A 19,835-nucleotide genomic window follows, 5' to 3' on the forward strand; every position below is an offset into this window, starting at 1 on the left:
TGAATTTTAAAAGTTTTGATGTTAATTCCACTATTGTATAATTGTTCTACAGTCTATATACTGTATTTAGTTCAATTACATGTGAAGTAACCGTAATTAAATTACACAAAACCTAAGAGTAATCCATTACTTTACCTTTTCAAGGAAAAAGTAATTAAATTACAGTAACTAATTACTTAGTAACTAATTACACCCAACACTGGTGAACAGGTTATTATAGTTCTAGACTAATTGTGAGAATTTATTTATCTCACTTGCACAAGATTCAGTACTCTTCAAAATGAATAAAATCAGTTAAATGCTAAATCAGAATAACCTCCAATAATTAAATATTAAATAAAACATATATTTTTATGCATTTAATCCCACTTTATTGAGCAATGTTTTGCTGCTGACTTTTGATGATTCGGTTAAACCAAAAGCAAAAATGACTTTAGATTTTAGTTTTTTATTGGTGAAGTAAGTGTGCTAAACCTTTTTCTCCTGCGTCCTATTCTTCCGTTATCCAGAACGGCAGCTGAAAGGTTTGTTTGAGCTGCGCCCTCTACGGTACATGTGTGAATTCGCATTTTTACCTCGGTCTGAGGCTTATTATTTAAATTTTGGTGTAAAGAGGTCTTAAAATTTGCATAAAAATAGAACTTTTTTGTTATAAAAAACAACGGTGAGAAAAAGTAACACAAAAGTAATGTAACTTTTCTTTAAAAGTAACTAAGTAACTCAATTAGTTACTTTTTAAGGGAGTAACGCATTATTGTTATGCATTGGTCACTGGTCCTTGGGCATAGACTTCTCCTTTGCATAGACTAATATTTCTCTTCTTTTTACTTGTAGATGAACAAGAGAACCAGGGGGCAGTTGCATAAACACAGACATTGGGCCCTATCTTGCACTCAGCGCAATTGACTTGTACACCATCGCGAGTGTCATTCCTATTTTGCACCCGAGCAAAGCGCGCTTTTCCCTCCACAGAAGCACGTCGCTAAACTAGTGAATGAACTTGCGCTCCCTGGGCGGTTCAGCGCAAACAATCCCTGGTGCTATTTTGCTGTTCCACTAAACAATTGCGCCACTGACCAGAAAAAACCTAGTCTAAAGTCAGTGGCGCGTTGCGCGTTGTTCATTATGCTATTTTAAGGGCGCATGCTTGACCATAATGTAAATGGACTGCATTTATATAGCGCTTTTATCCAAAGCGCTTCACATTTTTGCCTCACATTCACCCATTCATACACCGACGGCGATGTCAGCCATGTAAGGCGCCATCCAGCTCGTCGGGAGCAGCTGGGGTTAGGTGTCTTGCTCATGGACACTTCGACACTTGGTCAGGTGGAACCGGGGATTGAACCACCAACCTTTCGGTTTGTAGACAACCTACATGAACCACTGAGCCACTGCCGCCCCTATAATGTATAGCGTGCACAACGCACATACACTTTGCTCATGTAATCTACACAGATGCAACAGTTATTTTTGCAATTCATAAATTGTTACACTAAAAAAATGTTAACACGTGAGATGACGGAAATCATTGTGGTGTGCCACGAAGATGTGAAACAATAGGCATAAATCTAGTTTACAAATTATTCAGGCTAATTGTAGTAATTAAGGATCAGACCTGTTTGCCCAATAGTGGCAAGACATATCTGTATATAAGGACATCTGACAAACTGGTTTGTCCGTCAAGAACCAGGAAAAAAAATCGACTGAAAAACTGAAAAAACTGTTTAACTGACGCTATTTTGGGTGGGTTTCTCCCATCCCCATACAACACAACTTCTCTGTCTTTCACTGCTCTTACAAGAACATCAGTCTCCTCGGCTGTGAACCGCTCCTGGCGTGCGCCTGGTAAATACGCCATAATAATAGCGATCCATAATGGAACTTGCTACTACTAAACTTCAGTTAGACTGTCTTAAAAACTAGTATGACCAACTAGCAGTTAGTAAGGGCTAATCTGCCTTATTTTCTGGTTATAAAATTAGACCAATCTACATTTTTACGTAACTGACTTTAAAAAAATACTGAAAACTGCAAAAAAATGCTTTTCTTACTTAGTATTTTTGTCTTGTTTCTAGTCCAAACATCTAAAAATTCTTCAAACAAGAAGTATTTACTAGACAAGCAAATGTAAGTGTCCTGTTTTGGGGAAAAAAACAGGTTTTTGCTTAAAATAAGATCAATAATCTGCCAATGCAGTGGGGTAAGAAAAATAATCTTAAAACAAGATTATTTTGTTTACCCCACTGGCAGATTATTTCACTTATTTTCAGCAAAAACTCTCTTAATTTTAAGTTATTTTTTCCCAAAACAAGACAATAATTTGTACTTGTCTAGTAAATGTTTCTTAATTTAAGAATCTTTAGAAATTTTGACTAGAAACAAGACAAAAATACTAAGTAAGAAAAGCATTTTTTTGCAGTGAACATTTGATGATTGTAAGGTTGGTCTAAGCAGTTTCTCTTAAATTGGTAAGAATATCTCTGCAGCCCCTCAAGTCTTTTTTTAAATCATGTGCTGACAATGATGACCAATCTGTGATGTTGAAATCAAGAAGCAGTCTGCAGATAAGAAGATATTTTCAGTACAACAGTGAAACCACATCCTTTAAATTCAACACAACCATAAAATGTACAACTCAAACTTCATCTTTCAAACCTTTCTGATGGATTGCAGGCTGCGACTGAAAAATATGGACAAACTAGGTACGGACTCTTATTGTTTTTGTTTATACTGATAACTAGATCAAGCAGTTGTCAAAGTCATGATTTTAAGAGTTGGTATGCCAAGATACTGCAATAAAATTAGTTTTAAAAAATTTATTATTTATAAAACTAGTTTATATGTTTACAAAAAAATTTTTTTTTCATGATTCTCCTGTATTTGTCTCCTATTATTATTGTAAAAATAATAATATTAATGATAAGTATTATTATTATCAAACAAAGCAAGAACTATTAATATTGTAATAATACTATTGAACTGTAAAAAAAGTATTTTAGATGAATAACAGCAAAATGTTCAGTAGGTGTAAAATTAATAAATTATATAATTATACACAGTTTGGGCAAAAACATGATTATAAAAATAATAATACTTAGTATTCTTGTTATTGTCAAATAAAATATAAAACAAAATAAGAAATAATACTATTACTAAATATTATAAATATTACTAAATATTAGATCCCGGCCGTTATCTCTTTTTAGGGGCAATGCCGATATTAGTGAGTAAAAAATGCATACCGATATATCGGCCGATATTCTTCATGTGTATATTATAGTACGTTTGGACACACTTTCCCATTAGTGTCCAAACCTTTGACTGGTACTGTATATAGAATACAGTATGTACATATACATACATTGGGCCTCACTCATGAAACACGAGCAGAACAAATTTGTGTGTAAATCGTTCGTAAAGCTGCTCTGATGTAAATTTTCTGATTTCACTAGGATTAGATACTAGTAGTAACACATTACTGCCATGGATATTCTGTATCAAAGTATCTCAGCTGGAAAAACACTGCCCTTGCAAAGCGCTTTCAAGCGCCACCAGCTGGCCGTTTTCAGAAGAGCACCAGGTGTTTAGCTGGTTAAAACATGCTTTGGTGGACACACGATAATTGAATATTTATTGCTAGTCATATGGCTAATTAGTCTCTTCAACATTTATGCAAAATCCTGGAGCCAAACCTGAGAAAGAAGTCCAGAAGAGTCCACAGCATTCCTAGTCACGTCATTTGCAGTTGTAACTCATGTGCGGGGATTATGCTAATTATGAATGAGCGTGCACGCGCATCTTATTTACGCATGTTTGGAATTCATTAATATACACACGTTTAACTAACGAATCAGTGGTATACAAAGCGTTTCTGAATCTGGAGGAGAGTTTTCGTAAAGGTCCATTTTACGCGCAAATACTCAGAATTTGCTCAAATATTGACGAAAGTTTCATGAATGAGGCCCATTGTACATAAATGCAACAGAACAAACATACAAATGAAAAACAGTTCTTGTCAGGTTTTTTATAGGTGTAAACTAGGTTTTCAGGTACAGAAATAGTGATCAAATATAATAGCCTATCAATTCATAGTCTTCACTGTATAAACATAGATTAACCGTTATTAAAGTTATCCAGTCAAGAGCCGTGAGTCTTTTGTTATCTCATCTTTTTAGAGAAGACGCTGGTGGTGAAGGCAAATTTTTATGTTTACGTTCACTTAAGACATAACGGTTTATGTTTTACGATGATACTCAACAAGACCAGCATTTTGTTAATTGTGTGTGAATATTCGTGCACGGGCATGATTGGGCGCGCGTTCATATCGGTGGCATATACGCTGATGCCGATATATCTGCGATAGGCTCATATCGGCCCATAAAATCGGCAGACCGATAAATCGGCCGGACTACAAAATATTACTGTAATAATACTATTTTACTTTATTTACTATTTTTTAGGCCCCGTCCACACGGAGATGCGTTTATCCTTATATGTTAAAAATGTGTATCATATCAGTGTTTCGTCCACAGAGATCCAGGGTTTTTGGAGCCTGAAACCGATATTTTGTCAGTTATTATTTATTCAATCTAAAACCGACACCCTTGCATTTTCGTGTGTACAGCCAATACGTATATTTTGGGAAACGGTCATCACACTACGTCCCGCACGATAAAGACTAGAAGGGATACAACTATGGCCACTGGGCATGCGTCATTTAATTACAGTATTTTCATTATTGTTTAGGATTGGGGTAGGTGTAAGCGTTAATAAAACACTTCTGGTAAATAGCAAATGTATTTATTGTTATATTATCGTGAGATTTTCTCTCACTTCCTACCATTACTGTACCTAGCCACAACTCTTCTTCTCCCTTCTTCGTGTATTTCTGTGGCAGAATTACAGCGCCACACACTGGTCCTGCATGTATACTACATTGTGTTGAGTCAGTTTCAGTGGTTTCGTGTATGCAGATATTGCTTAAGATAAGGGGAAAAAAAGATCTGATAGGGAAAGCTCTGGCTTCGTGTGGATGTGGCCTAAATAATGCAAGAAACGTTTAAAGTTTAAAATTGATAAAAGTTACAATCAATCCAAATGCATTTCTCTCTTATTGCAAATTAGACCAGATTTGTCAGTTTAGTAACACGTCGGTCTTTTTGTAGCCTTTCATGCATCATTTTCATAACACAAAATTAATAATGTTTTATTTCACTATGTGAATAATGTGTTTTATACACTAAAATATGTTTTACAGGGGAAGATCAAGATTTTGCTTGAGACGACCATTGACACCAAAGAATTAAGAAAGTTTTCGTCTGTTGCTATTTTAAGCCTTGTAATCTGCTCAATTCAATGCAGATTTCAGTTTCAAACCTTGCAAGCAAGCGTGGAAACATGAAAATGAGGCATGACATACTTTGGAAAAGTTGTGCGTTTTTCTTCATTTTGAACTGTTGCGTCCTCATAACCCCGACTGATGCGTTTTCTCTAAGCAACTGCTCAATCTATTTCCCTTTCGACTTGTCTGGCCATTTGAAGGTGCTGTGCAACAGGATGGGCTACAGGACAATACCTTCACCATTACCACACAACACGGTCATCTTGGATATTTCCATCAATTCCATCACTCGGATTAAAGAAGGGGACTTCATCAGACTTACAAATCTGATCAATTTAAACATATCTCACAACAAGATATATGAAATACACAACAGTGCACTGCATGGTCTGTCAAACTTGGAAGAGCTCAACCTGTCCAACAATAAAATACAAGCGGTGACCACAAAACTGTTCAACGACCTTGGAAATCTGACCCATTTGAGACTCGACTCGAATCACCTCGAGGTGATTGAAAACCTGTCGTTTGCAACACTTTCAAATTTGAGGTATGTAAACCTTACCAACAACAAGTTAAAGCACATTTCCAGACTCCAGCCTGTTCTTCAAACGCCGCATTTGGAGGAGCTTCGCTTGGGAAAGAACAGCTTCCGAGTTTTCAACTCGAGCGACATCCCATCAACGCTCTTTGGTTTAAAAAAGCTGGATCTATCACTGAACCCCTTGACGATGTTCAAGATTACGGAAAACATCTTTCCAGGTCTTGAGTACTTGGACTTGTCCAGCTGTTTCCACAGCGATACTTTAGATTGGGTAATTCAAGACAAGGCCTTCCTAAACACGATTGAGACTCTCAACCTCAGTTACAATCACCTTGCGGAGAAACAACTGGATAATATAATGCAGAGTTTCACTTCTGTCGCCTGGTTGGCACTGGATGATCTGAAGGGGCTCAAAATAGAGACTCTTTTACAAACGGCATGTTCACCCAGTTTAAAGGGACTCCACTTTGAGGATAACCATCTTTCTGTAATAACTGATCGCATGTTTAGACCATGCGCACTTTTGAACGAGCTACACCTAAGAGGCAACGGCATATCGAGAATGTATAAGTCGGCATTTGAACATCTAGCCAACTTGACGGAGTTGCGAATACAAAAAAACCTTCTGACACAACTGAACGACACCTTACAGGTTCTCCCCAACTTACAACTCCTCGACGTTCATCTCAACAACATTGAAAATCTCGACTGCTCTGATTTTGCAAACCTATCACAGTTGAGACAACTCTATTTGCACAAGAATCGAATTGTGGCGATCAAGGCATGCATTTTTAAGGATTTAGTGAATCTCGAAAAGCTTATTTTAAACAGTAATAGTTTGATAACGCTCAGTGACGCCTTTACACACGGCCCCCGAAACTTACAATTCCTAGACTTAAAGACCAATAAATTGAGTGCCATTGGAAATTACTCATTTAAAGCGCTACGTTCCCTTCAGGTCTTGTCTCTCGCAGATAATCAGATATTTAAGATTGAACCACATGCTTTTGAAGGACTGATAAACCTAACAGAGTTTCATCTTGCAGCTAACAAAATCACAGAAAAACCTCTGAGGAACAGTGCGATGTTCGCTGGCGTGGCTCGGCTATGTGAGTTACATCTGAGTTGCAATTACTTATCGTACGAGAGTCAAGAGGAGCTACAAAGCCCACCGTTCGTCCTGTTAAGTGAACTGAAAGTTTTGTTGATTAATAGTCAACGTCGAGGCTTAAAGTACATGCCCTCAAACTTCCTGAAAGGTCTCAAACAGCTAGAAGCCTTTTATGCTGGGAACCTCAACATAGAGCATTTGCACGTGGACACGTTTAGTTACACTCCCAATCTGAAATACTTGGATTTGACAAGTAACAATTTCGCCAGTCTAAATGCTTTGACACCCAGGCTTTTCCACCCAATATCAGGCTTGAATAAGCTTACGTTGGGTCGAGCTCACCTTCAGTCTTTGAACTTCTTAGCTGACGCAAATCTCAACAACCTGACCAACCTACGAGCCAGTATTAACAACCTTCAGCTGATCAACCAAACCATCATCCAGTCTCTTCCTCGACTTAAAGAGCTTGATCTGCAAAACAACAGCTTCTCGTGCGACTGTAGTAACGCTTGGTTCATTGACTGGGCGCGCAGGAACAATGGCACACAGGTGCTTTACCTGGACAGGTACGAATGCCGCTACCCCCTTTCTTTAAGCGGCACAAAACTGGCGGCCTTCAACACTGAATCCTGCAATGTTAATTACGACTTCCTGTGCTTTATCTGCAGCTCTTCTACTGTCATTCTCGTGCTAGTCGTTTCATTTATCTACAACTTCCTAAAATGGCAGCTGATCTATGCGTACTACCTATTCTTAGCTTTCCTCAATGACAGAAAGAGGAAGCAAACCCCAAATCATCTTGGTTTCCAATATGATGCCTTCATTTCCTACAATGTTCAAGAGGAGCCTTGGGTCATGGAGGAGCTTGTGCCCAAACTGGAGGGTGAATACGGCTTAAAACTTTGTCTTCATCACAGAGACTTCCAACCTGGAAAGGCCATTATTGATAACATCATGGACGGGATATATAACAGCCGCAAAACCGTCTGCCTGATCACACACAACTACCTGAGAAGCGTTTGGTGTTCGCATGAGATCCAGGTGGCTAGCTTTAGGCTTTTTGACGAACAGAAAGACGTTTTGATTCTAGTTTTCCTCGAGGATATTCCCACACACCAGCTTTCACCGTATTACCGAATGCGAAAGCTGGTGAAGAAACGGACGTATCTACAGAGCCCCAAACCCGGAGAAGATACTCGAGTGTTCTGGCAGAAACTTAAAATGGCCATTGAGACTAAAGAGAACATGGGGGATAGACAGATTCTCTCTGGGAAAGACGAAGATTGTGTTTAACCATCTCTTCTATACTTTTTTAATGGAAATTGAATTGTTTTAATATTTTTTCTATTTTGTAATGGAGCTTTTTGGGGGAGATTTGTATTATTTTGTATTTTTTTTATCTTTAAATTACTAGATTTTATCAATAAATCATTTAATTTAAGCACATTTTTTTACATTCTTTCGAAATCACGCTCAAAATATCTCACATTGGGTCAATTTGGGTGTCTCTGCCAACCTCTTGTTGCAAAAAATAAATTAAAAAATAGAAGACTCTAGATGGCCACATAGCTCTATATGAAGCAAATGAGCTGTTCCGCTGGGTCCTAAAGTCAGTTCTCGAGTTTTTCTCTTCAGAATGCTTTCAGAAACACATGCAGACATTCATTTTTAATTAGTTTTAAGCATATTTTATGTTTTTTTCTATGTGTACTGAAGCATTCCAGTCATTCCGAAGGGGGTCAAATTGACCCGTCAGGGAAGAATTTGTTACTTTTTTTATTTCAACCACATAAGCTCCTTAAATCAAGTCAATTTTTGAATGGGTAATCATGGGTGAGAAAAGTCCTGAGGTTTTGGATTGAAAAATTGAAATTAGTCAAAATGACCTCAGATAATTTTGACGTACATAATGCATAATTAAGCATTTTTCTGCAACTATTACAAGCGTGATATATTTTGTATACCAGTCCCCTGGTTAGCATTCACACCCATCTAATGTGAATCTGTTGCACTGTAAAATATTATGAGAGTAAAATGTGTGGCTGTACAATTTATTGAAATAAAACTGATATTGCAATATGGCTTAATGGTGAAGGCTTTGATCTGCATGCGTCTGAATGAACACAGTGTCGCGCTTCACTCTGAAACCGCCAGCGGAAACATTTGTTGGCAAAATTACAAAATAAAAGCTTTTAAGGGTTAAGCTTTAAAGTCCCAGTGAACCGGAAATAGCAAGTGAGTTTTCTTTAGTGCTGTGATTAAAGATTACCACGGCAAACCATTTCTTCATGTGTATTAACTTGCACAGATTAATTGTTCACCTTAAAGCCTGTAATATGTGCTAACAAAGTAAATAGGGTCAATTTTGATTTCATGAGGACTTTAAAATAAAGAAATTAATAAGAGAATATTGTACTCTAAAAAATTCTGGGTAAAAAAACAACCCAATGTTGGGTCAAATATGGACTAACCCAGCAACTGGGTTGTTTTAACCCAGCGATTGTGTTGTCTTAAGCAAATATTTAACCCAACCGTTAAAACAACCGAATCGCTGGGTTAGTCCATATTTGACCCAACATTGGGTTAAAACAACGCAGCATTTTTTAGAGTGTGTTGTAATTTTACAGCAGTGCTAATTATTTTAATTATATTTTATTAAATACTAAATTTCTTAATTTTACAGTGAGTTGTATTAATTTTACAGTGTGTTGTAAATTGTATTATCACAATTTATTTCTTATTTTAATTTAAATAAAATCATATCATAAAAAGTAAAGTTGAAAGACATTTTTAAAACTGTATGCATTATGGTTACTGAGTCTATGTTTTCCCAAATTGTTCAAACCTCAAATATGATGTGGATCATAAAAATTTTTGGAAAAAAATATTTTTTCATTTTTGTAAAATTATTTTTATTTTCTATGCCGATGCAAAATTACCCCAATTGTAGAATGAGTAATTATTTTACAATAGGTCTAAGTAAGATCTAAGTAATCTGGTGAAAATTACTGTATTCTTTCATATTGCAATATAGACTCTAAAAAATGCTGGGTTAAAAACAACCCAAGTTGGGTTGAAAATTGATAAACCTAGAAATTGGGTTGTTTGAATGGGTCCATTCAATGGGTTCAAACAACCCAATTTCTGGGTTTGTTCATTTTCAATCCAACTTGGGTTGTTTTTAACCCAGCATTTTTTAAGAGTGTATATTTAGCATTTTTTTCCCCAATATTGTGCAGTCCAAACACAGTGGAGACAATGTCCATAACTATTCCCAAGATTATGCAATGCATTGCTAAATACAGAGCAAAAGCAGCGGTAAATCTCAACTACTGATGTGCCTTTGATGTGATTTATGGGCAACAGTGTAATACCAATCAAAATTTCATCGCCTTCATCCTTGAGCTGGGGTGAGCTCCAAATATCACAGACCGATGCACATTTATCTTCTTTAGTGAGTGATGGCTCGGTCTGTGGCTTTCTCGTGGTGGAGACGAGCGCCTGAATGAAATATCCAACGAGATTTAGGTCTCAAAGGCTCTTACGCTTTAAACCTACATCTGTGTGGCCGTGTTTAAGAGTGGCCATATTGCCAGTGGCTTCTTCCTCGGCGTGTATCAGAAGTGGTCTCGTCTAATTATCCCTAATCTGCTTTCAGAGGGTTTGCCCTTTATTCCAGTGACATTTTAACCCTTGAAGACACATGTGACGTATATGCGGGTGGGAGCTCGGCTGTTGGCAACCTCTGCTCTGCAAAAAAATGCTTTCCTTACTTAATATTTAAGTCTTGTTTCTAGTCCAAACATCTAAAAAACCTTAAAACAAGATTTACTAGACAAGTGAAAGTAATTGTCTTGTTTTGGGGGAAAATAACTCAAAATTAAGAGAGTTTTTGCCTAACAAAAGCTAAATCATCTGCCAGTGCAGTGGGGTAAGCAAAATCATCTTAATTCAAACAGAAAACAAGATGATTTTTCTCACCCCATTGGCAGATTATTTAGCTTATCTTAGGCAAAAACTCTCTTCATTTTGAGTTATTTTTCCCCAAAACAAGACAATAATTTGTACTTGTCTAGTAAATGTTTCTTAATGTGAGATTTTTTTTATTATTTTGACTATAAACAAGACCAAAATACTAAGTGAGGAAGGCGTTTTTGCAGCGTGCTCTCTCCCTCCGCTTGAGCTCCAGGGTTATCAATCATTTGTCCCTGCAGTCCCTGCCAGGACGTCCTGCACAAACACACTGAGGCTATAATGCAACGACCTCACACTGACTGCATCACTCCTGTGCAAATACACTGATCAAAGGTCTGAGAGCACTGCAGAAATTACTGCAGAAAAAATGATATTATCAGCATGACAATTTGAGTGAAAAGTTGAACCAAAAAAATGAATAACATGTTCTCAGACTTGTCAGCGTACATCTCTCAGTATGTGTTAGAAGGGCTGCGTGATTTAGGGGAACTTTTCCGGAAAAAAATTGTGATTTTTTTTTAAAAGAGTTCCAGGTTTGGTGTGTGTGTGTGTGTGTGTTTTTTGTTTTTGCTGCAGAATCATGGCAACATTTTTGTGTTGTATATATGAATACAATTAAACACACAGTTTGGGATTTTTTTTATTATAAATTAATATTTATTCTATTTTTATTATTACTATGAAAATAAAAATATTAAACAAAATTAGAAATGTTAATATTGTAATTATACCAGTGCACTGTAAAATAAAAATAAAATAAGAGTACATTTTACACTAAGTGTAAAGTTAATAAATAATATAAATTATACACAATTTGAGCAAAAACATGAGTATAAAATATTAATAATTTTATATTTTTATTCTTGTTCTTGCTCTTCTTATTATTATAAATAGGATTCTTATTATTATCTTAAAACAAAATAATAAAGATTACTATTTTAATAATAAAACTACCCTGTAAAGTAAAGTAACAGTAAATAACTGTAATAACTGTAATAAATGTAATAAATATAATATATAATATAATATAATATAATATAATATAATATAATATAATATAATATAATATAATATAATATAATATAAATAATAATAATAATTATTATTATTAATATTAATAGAAATAATTTTTTTTATCAAAATATAAATAATAAACAAAACTAAAGAATATTGTAATAATACTATTGTACTGTAAAATTACAAGTATTAACAGTAATTTTTTTCAGTAAGTGTAAAATTAATAAATAATATAACTAAACACAATTTGGGCAAAAATATGATTATAAAAAGATAATTTATTTAATTTAAGTATGTGTATTAATTATTATTAATTATAAGTATGTGTAAAATAAAGTTTCCCTAAAAAAAAGTTAAATAAATAAAAAATACAATTATACACAATTAGGCCCAAAATATGAATATAAAATAACAATACCTATTATTATTATTATTATTATTATTAATAATCATCATCATCATCATCATAAGTCTTCATATTATTCTCAAAATAACAAAATTAAACAAAAAAAGAATGATTCCTATTGTAATAATACTATTGCACTGTAAAACAGAAAAACAACAGCACATTTTACAGTAGCTGTAAAATTACAACACTAATAATCATTTCTCACATTCTCCATTTTCTAACATTAACCAGTCAAGCTTTTATCATGGCAGAGCCCTTAAAGTCACAGGACACAAATCAGAGTTTGCTTCTGTCGGGTGTTGAATTATGTCTTGTGTATTTGAGATATTAATAAGTGCTTCTCATCGCAGATCTGATCAAGTCCTCAAATGCACATTATAAGACCCGAGTGAACAAACCACGCTTTCACTTTTACTGACATTAATCATTAATCGCTCAGACAGCATTAGACGGGCTTTTTTGTCTCACCAAGTGGTGAAAAGGGGCGACATATGAGATATTTTAAACCATATGCGGAAAATCCCACGATATGCATGAAGGTTATTATGTGGATGAAATAGTAAAATCCTCCACATTGTGAAGCAGAACTAACGCCGGGACTCTTTCCTCTCAGGTTATTACAGAAGCTGCAATAAAAATAATTCACAACAACCCGGCAGAGCGTTAATGAAAAGAGCAGTGGGCCATTCCTTACACACATGCAATAAACACACACAATGCTTCTTTATGTCTTCATTTTTATCATTTGAGTTCAAACTAATAATCATAATCATAAAGAACCTGACAGGCGTCTTACAGCAGCAGCGATATATGAAATGTTATCATCATAAGATACAACGCTGCAGTTAAAATCCCCGTATATGACAAAATAATTGCAATATAATTTGTCCAGCCCAATATATGAATAACTTATGTTCATGAATAATGAATGTTTATCTGTTTACCTGCATGTCATTTGACCGTTATCCATCATCACAGCACAGATAATATGCAAATACGTTGGTGAATTATTAAAATATCAACTTAAAATCTCAGTACTTCATGTATGATACACATCTCTAAGTGGTTTTGGTTGACATAAAGGTTTGGGAATGGCTGATTTAGGCCTCAAGCACTCCTGAACTACTGCCCCTTGTGGCGAAGCTGAAAATGCAAAACATACTTCACATGACAAAATATAAAATCAATTACGGTTCAAGGCCAACAGCCATATCCTTATGCGCCAGTCATAAGGCATCTCTCGCACTGCCATCTTTAGACTTTTGTCTTTGGATTTCTGTTTTTATCTCTGGATATTTCTATGGCATCGCTGTCGAAGAGTGCTTAGCTGGTGAAGTGGATTTACGTGAGCACTGTAATGTTTTAAGTGGAAGCCATTTTAAAACGAGTGGTTCATTCATAAATCTGTAAGATCTTACTTTCATGCTGTGGAAATACAAAAAGAAAAGGGGCGGGGCTACACGAGCTCTGCAGGCTGATCATTGGCTGTGTTCAAAATCACATTCACTCTTCCCTACATTACACACAGACAAACTCTAGTTAGATCGTTTCTGGCCTGTGACAAATAAAATAAAAAAATATATACAAACCCAAGCAGTGTGTGTGTGTGTGTGTGGTTGTGTGGCTGTGTGTTTGTGTAGATACGTGTGTGTGTGTGTGTGTGTGTGTGTGTGTGTAGATGTGCGTATGTGTGTGTGTGTGTTTGTGTAGATGTGTGTCGGTGTTTGTGTAGATGTGTGTGTGTGTGTGTGTGTGTGTCTATGTGCATGTGTGTAGATGAGTGCGTGTGTGTAGATGCACGTGTAGATGTATGTGTGTGTTTGTGTTGATTTGTGTGTGCGTGTATATCTATGTGTGTGTGTGTGTGTGTGTGTAGATGGGCGCGTGTGTGTAGATTCGTGTGTGTATATGTGGGTGTGTGTGTTTGTGTATGAGTTTATGTAGATTTGTGTGTGTGTGTGTGTGTAGATGTGCATGTGTGTTTGAGTAAATGTGTGTGTGTAGATGCGTGTGTGTGTGTAGTTGTGGGTGTGTGTGTAGATGTGCATGTGTGTTTGAGTATATGTGTGTGTAGATGCGTGTGTGTGTGAAGTTGTGGGTGTGTGTGTGTGTAGATGTGCATGTGTGTTTGAGTACATGTGTGTAGATGCGTGTGTGTGTAGTTGTGAGTGTGTGTTTGTATGTTTGTTTATGTAGATTTGTGTGTGTGTGTGTGTGTGTGTGTGTGTGTGTGTGTGTGTGTGTGTGTGTGTGTGTGTGTGTGTGTGTGTGTGTGTTTGTGTGTGTGTGTGTGTGTGTGTGTGTGTGTGTGTGTGTGTGTGTGTGTGTGTGTGTGTGTGTGTGTGTGTGTGTGTGTGTTTTCACGTGTCAAACTGGGGGAAAAGTTTAGAAAAAAAATAAAATAAAAATAAAATACAACTAATAATAATAATAATAATAAATAATAATAATAATAATAATGCAATAAATAAATTCAAATAAGAACATGTATTAAAATACAAATAATATAAATCTGATTTAAATAAATTAAAATGTAGTACAGTACTATAGTGTGTTGAAAAAAAATTAAATAATGTGCCATAATAAAAAAGTATTTTTCATATATTTATAATATTACTCTTTCACTGCATAAAATCGGTCTTTATAAATGAAAATACAGTTGCCTTTTAAATTTTAGACTGAGGGGGTCCGATCGAAGAAACCTGTTCTCCAAAAGTGTCCGAGAGACCGAGCGACTGTAAATATAGACGAGCGACTGCACTCCGGACTCAAGGCAAGGTCGTCCCGCTCCGGCTCCCTAAAATAAACAGCACCAAACACTCCTCTGCTCTCCATCCACAGCTTTCATCTGAAGCCAGTGACAGGCTGAGCATGATGGGTAATTCTCCACTCAGCTGTCGACCCCGAGAACACACACACACACACACTAACCCGAAAACACGTGACATCACGCAAATCATTAGAAAACATCCGAACTGATATGATCGATATGTTATGTTTTTTGTTTTTTTACATGGCCTTAACTCGTTAACATAAGTTATACAAGATTCAACTCATTTTTTAAGTCAGTTTAATGAAACTTAAGTTGGAATGACTTAAACATCCAAGTTGACTTTACTTAAAAATTTAAGAGCAACTTTTTACTGATATGGTCACTTAATTTGACAGCTGTCACAGTGTTAAGATCCTAAAAATAATTCAAAACCCATTACGATCAGATGTTACAGTAATTAAAACAATACCATGATACTGAAATTAATACACAATATTTTTTGGCACTTCAAGATTTTCATGCATCAGATTTGTAATATGCATTAATTGAAAAAACTACCAAGAAATAACTATGTTTTTTTAATCGACATTTTGGTATCATAGTATTGGAAACTCCAACTAGTGATTAACAATAATCAGTTTTACTGACATTTAAGCATTTTTACATAATCGGGTATCAGTTTTCAGTATCAAGGTATATTTCAGTATTACCACAAGTGAATATTTACAATAAATCCAACGTACATGACTAAGACAAAAAGATTAAAATATGAATACATTATATGTAAACATCCTGAAAATACAGCACAATATTTATGAATCCTTTATGAATAATTCATATGTTATTCTCAGCTGTTTCAAAGTCTCTACAAGTTGGATAACACTTTGATAGCCGAGATAAACTAGTTGTCTTACCCTTGATACTTATTCCGAGTCCTCCGACTTCTTGTTTGGTGACTCGGACGGTTCGTTTGACGTTCGTGATGGTGTCCGGTACCGGGGAGGCGCTGAGGTTCGCCGGATCCCCGTTAACTGCCCCTCCGGGCGCGGGCGAGCAGCTGTTGGCGGGCTCATCGGCGGTTTCTCCGGGGCTCACGGTGAACGAGTCTTCGCTGAGAGTGGCGAGCACGCGGATCCAGTGGTGAACGGTAACGCGGAGCTCCAGCAATCCGCTCTTCACGGGCTTCACAGCGGCCGCCATGATCAACACATTCCTGGAATACCAGCGGAGCGACGGGCGCTGCAGTCCCGAACTCAACTCCACTAACCCCCTCCTACTCTCTCTCTCTCTCTCTCTCTCTCTCTCTCTCTCTCTCTCTCTCTCTCTCTCTCTCTCTCAACTCACTAGTTTTCAGATTACTTTATTGTCATGTTTTTCTTGTTAGCATTTCTTACGTTACTGAAATATTTAATTAAAACTATAAAAAATATTTCCTCGTGTTTTAATAACATCATAAAATAAAGATAAAAATTAAATTAAATTAAAAACTAAAAATATAATTAATGGTTTGGTCATTAAAAACAAATATATCATCTGGACATCACTTTTGGCCCCTATTGTGTGTGTTGTTGGTTTTTATAATTGGTTTTAAAAAGTCTATTTATTTTTAACTAAACTGTCCTTGCATCTTAGTTAAAATATGCACACATCTTAATCATTAATAATAATAATAATGAATATCAATACGTTTTCTCATTGTAGCCTACTCTATTTGACATGAACAAAAAATGTGGCTTTCATAAAAATAAATAAAAATCAGTGTAGACTTTATTTTCATTAATGCTCGAATAACAATAAATAAAAACATTGCCAGGGGAATACATACAGATTCTTAACACACACACACACACACACACACACACACACACACACACACACACACACAACATAATTGTGTGTGTGTGTGTGTGTGTGTGTGTGTGTGTGTGTGTGTGTGTGTGTGTGTGTCATTGTTGTTGTTCTATGTATAATACTTTCTTACAAATAAATCTGTGAAAAGTGTGTTCAAACCACATAAATCAAAGCACCTTTCAGCATTTGCTGTACCATGGTATGAATGTCAGAACATTGGTAAATATCAAAGTACCATGGTCTAACTATCTGATATCATCATAACTGGTATTTTTGTGTAACATTTATTTATAGTACATTTTTAGCATGCTATATTTTGTGTGTGTGTATTATTTTTATCTCAGCTGTCAGAACTAAAGCACAGCTGAAGCTCTTCATCTGATAGTCGTCCTCACTCTGCTGCTAATGTTGGGAAAGAATCTCGTTTGCATTGACGGTACAGTGTGAAACCATTTAGGCTAAATACCGAAGAGAGGCTCTAATTAGTCTCTTCTGGAAACATTTGGCTTGTCCAGATCCAGATCCAGAGCTTCTCTCACTGACCGACACACACATCACTGATTCTGTGAAGTTTCTTCTGCTGTTCAACACAACTCACAGCTGCACTGTTGACAGATCCCTCGCCTCAATAGCTTTAACTGTGTCTCCCTCTAGTGGTGGAATCACTCAAAGGCACTCGTGTAATGTAAACCAATAATAAGCAAGGCTAGTGAATTGTGCTGATACACAACACTGTTTGTGTCACTCCACTTGTCAGTGTTTATTTCAGAAAGACCTTTCTGCTGTTTCATAATTTAAAAGCGCAATATGTAAGATTTTTGGATTAAAATATCCAAAAACTACTAGAACAGTGTTATATACAAACCCGATTCCAAAAAAGTTGGGACACTGTACAAATTGTCAATTCAAAATGCAATGATGTGGAAGTTTCAAATTTCAATATTTTATGTTTAAACTGAGAAAATGTATTATTTTAAGGGACAAATAAGATGATTTTAAATTTCATGGCATCAATATATCTCACAAAAGTTGGGCTAAGGCTATGTTTACCACTGTGTGTCATCCCCTCTTCTTTTTATATCAGTCTGCAAATGTCTGGGGACTGAGGAGAGTTGCTCAAGTTTAGGAATAGGAATGTTGTCCCATTCTTGTATAGTAAATGCTTCTAGTTGCTCAACTGTCTTAGTTCTTCTTTGTCGCATCTTCCTCTTTATGATGCGCAAAATGTTTTCTAATGGTGAAAGATCTGGACTGCAGGCTGGCCATTTCAGTGCCGGATCCTTCTTCTCCGCAGCCATGATGTTGTAATTGATGCAGTCTGTGGTCTGGCATTGCCATGTTGGAAAATGCAAGGTCTTCACTGAAAGAGACGACGTCTGGATGGGAGCATATGTTGTTCTAGAACTTGGATATACCTTCAGCATTGATGGTGCCTTTCCAGATGTGTAAGCTGCCCATGCCACACACACTCATAAACCCCATACCATCAGAGATGCAGCTTCTGAGTGCTGAGAACAACTTGGGTTGTCCTCGTCCTCTTTAGTCCGGATGACAACATGGCGTCCCAGTTTTCCAAAAAGAACTTCAAATTTTGATTCGTCTGACCACAGAACAGTTTTCCACTTTGCCACAGTCCATTTTAAAACGAGCATTGGCCCAGAGAAAACGCCTGCGCTTCTGGATTATTTTTAGATGGCTTCTTTTTTGCCCTATAGAGTTTTAGCCGGCAACGGCGAATTGTCCGACAATGTTTTCTGGAAGTATTCCTGAGCCCATGTTGTGATCTCCATTACAGTATCATTCCTGTATGTGATCACAGGCATCCAGTATGGTTTTCTGGCCTTGACCCTTACTCGCAGAGATTGCTCTAGATTCTCTGAATCTTCGGATGATATTATGCACTGTAGATGATGATAACTTCAAACTCTTTGCAATTTTTCTCTGCGAGAAAATTTCAAACTCTTTTTGTTTTTCTTATTCTGTATATGTTGAACATTTTCCAACTTTAGCAAAAAAAAGCACAACAACAAAAACACAAGAAAAACAACAACAACAAAACAGCATGGCAGAAGTAATAATGAGCATATTTAACCTAGGCCACTTGAAGAGTGTGAAAAAATAAATTAATAAAATGGTACATTACATTTTCAAAGCCATTATGTACTCACTCCTGATCGGGGAAACCTTCCAGCAGAATAGCTGACAATTCGGGCCCCAGATTATTGATATAAGGCTTCCAAACACTATAAAACTGGTCCGGATGGCCATTAACTTGACAAGTTAAATTTCTTAACGGAACCAGTTCCATCAAAATCTTGTGCCAACCCAATATAGTCGGAGTCTTGTCCGATATCCACTTCAGTAAAATGTTTTTCCTAGGTGCAAAAGTGAGAATATTATACAGTCTTTTTTGTTTTGATAAGATCAAAGAGTTATCAGGCAGACCCAGGATCAAAAATAAAGGATCCAGTACCAACTCCTTATTACAGATATTGCTCATTTCAGAAATTATCTTGGCCTAATATTTTTGTAACTGTTTACATGACCAAAGACAACGAGTGAGTGTACCTGTGCACACAAGACAGGACAGTCTTGTGACAGTACCAATTTGTGTTTTGTCTCAAGATTTTTTTGAGTTATCACCTTACTGGTGTGCATGTAAACGCACCCAATGATTCGTTCAATCATGGATCCAGTTGCATAAACCAAAGTCTTGAAAGTTAGTCATCTATATTTTTCTTCAAGACATGATCAGTTTCATAAAAGGCAGATTGGTCTGCCCTGGTTCAGACTGCACTGGTTGCCAATGGCTGC

The 19,835-nt window shown here is 36.3% G+C and overlaps 2 protein-coding genes across 2 annotated transcripts in view; one reads left to right on the plus strand and one right to left on the minus strand.

The window, feature by feature from the left end:
* snta1 (syntrophin, alpha 1) overlaps positions 1-16,432 on the minus strand; it is a 53,202-nt gene extending 36,770 nt beyond the window's left edge. Inside the window, exon 1 of the mRNA XM_067458750.1 lies at positions 16,085-16,432. Coding sequence (XP_067314851.1) covers positions 16,085-16,370 — 286 coding nt within the window. The 5' untranslated portion in view covers positions 16,371-16,432. The remainder of the gene's footprint in view (positions 1-16,084) is intronic.
* Positions 5,355-8,289, plus strand: LOC137093408 (toll-like receptor 13). Its single transcript, XM_067458224.1, has one exon. The coding sequence runs from the start codon at positions 5,359-5,361 to the stop codon at positions 8,287-8,289; it is 2,931 nt and encodes a 976-aa protein (XP_067314325.1). The 5' UTR covers positions 5,355-5,358.
* Positions 16,433-19,835: the final 3,403 nt, after the last annotated feature.

The sequence above is a fragment of the Pseudorasbora parva genome, chromosome 12 (assembly GCF_024679245.1).
Source record: "Pseudorasbora parva isolate DD20220531a chromosome 12, ASM2467924v1, whole genome shotgun sequence".
Classification (NCBI taxonomy): Eukaryota; Metazoa; Chordata; class Actinopteri; order Cypriniformes; family Gobionidae; genus Pseudorasbora; species Pseudorasbora parva.